The 1,162-nt window shown below is 63.5% G+C and overlaps 1 protein-coding gene across 1 annotated transcript; it reads left to right on the top strand.

Annotated features, from left to right (window-relative positions):
* Nucleotides 1-23: 23 nt before the first annotated feature.
* On the top strand, nucleotides 24-1,157 carry LOC104168580 (receptor expression-enhancing protein 4-like; the record flags this gene model as incomplete). Its single annotated transcript, XM_009709206.1, has 5 exons — nucleotides 24-96; nucleotides 170-251; nucleotides 514-635; nucleotides 738-854; nucleotides 1,095-1,157. Coding segments are annotated over 5 exons (457 nt in total), but the record flags the coding sequence as incomplete, so codon positions are not given.
* Nucleotides 1,158-1,162: the final 5 nt, after the last annotated feature.

Genomic DNA, 1,162 nt, shown 5'->3' with positions numbered 1-1,162 from the left:
CTCCCCCCCCCCCTCCGTTACAGGCTGGTTTTTGGGACGCTGTACCCTGCCTACGCCTCCTACAAGGCTGTCAAGACCAAAAACATCCGGGAATACGTAAGTAAGGGTGCCTGGGTAGCTCCTTTCTGGGCTCTAGCCCCGGGCTGACGGGCTTGCCTGCTCTCCGTAGGTCCGCTGGATGATGTACTGGATTGTTTTTGCGCTCTTCATGGCCACGGAGACCTTCACCGACCTCCTCATCTCTGGCTGCTGTGCCGGGGAGCTGGGTCTGTTTGGGGTCCCCGTGCCCTGGGGTGAAGGAAAGGGGCTGCCTCCCCCCCCTGCCTGCTAGGGCAGGGGCACGGGCTGCCCCGCTGCCTGCCTGGCACCTGCCTCTGGGCACACCCTGCGTGGGATTTCCAGGCTTGATGCTAGGGGGAGAGGCAGTGTCCCTCCTGCAAGGGAGCAGGAGATGCCCTTGGACCACCCCCCCCGGCATCTGCTCGCCCCCATCTTCTCCCCCTCTTTCTGGCAGGCTTCCTTTCTACTACGAGGTTAAGATGGCCTTCGTCATCTGGCTCATCTCCCCCTACACCCAGGGGGCCAGGCTGCTCTACCGTAAATTCGTCCACCCCACGCTGTCCCGCAAGGAGAAGGTAAGGGCTACCTGGTTCTGGGGTGGGGGGTCCTGTGTGCCCTGGGGGGCTCAGGACCCTGGACTGGTGATGCCCTGGGACCTATATGGGTTGTATCGGCAGGAGATCGACACGTACATCATCCAGGCCAGGGAGCGCGGCTACGAGACGATGGCGCGCCTTGGCAAGAGGGGCCTCACCAAGGCAGCAAACACGGACGTTTTTTTTGCCGGGAACGGGGCAGGCTGCTCCGCTGCCCTGAGGGTGCTTCGGCCCCAGGGATCCCAGGAGGAAATTGCTACCCCTGCATGGGTGGCATCGGTGGTGTGGGTGGCAGAAGAGGGGTCTCTGGGTGCAGACCCCTGCCCAGTTGGGATTGCGTCGCTCTGGGCTGTTGGTGCCTGGCCCCATATTTGGGTGCTTTGGGGTTTACCCTGTGGGGTTCACTTCCATCCTTGCTGTGTCCCCCCCGTCCTCCAGAGCCAGGGCGCGCTGGCCGGGCGGCTCTGCAGCTTCAGCATGCAGGACCTGCGCTCCATCCCCGACGA

Source organism: Cariama cristata, unplaced genomic scaffold (genome assembly GCF_000690535.1).
Source record: "Cariama cristata isolate BGI_N322 unplaced genomic scaffold, ASM69053v1 scaffold41541, whole genome shotgun sequence".
Lineage (NCBI taxonomy): Eukaryota > Metazoa > Chordata > Aves > Cariamiformes > Cariamidae > Cariama > Cariama cristata.
The sequence above is the reverse complement of the archived record's forward strand: the minus strand, read 5'-3'. Positions and strand labels throughout refer to the sequence as shown.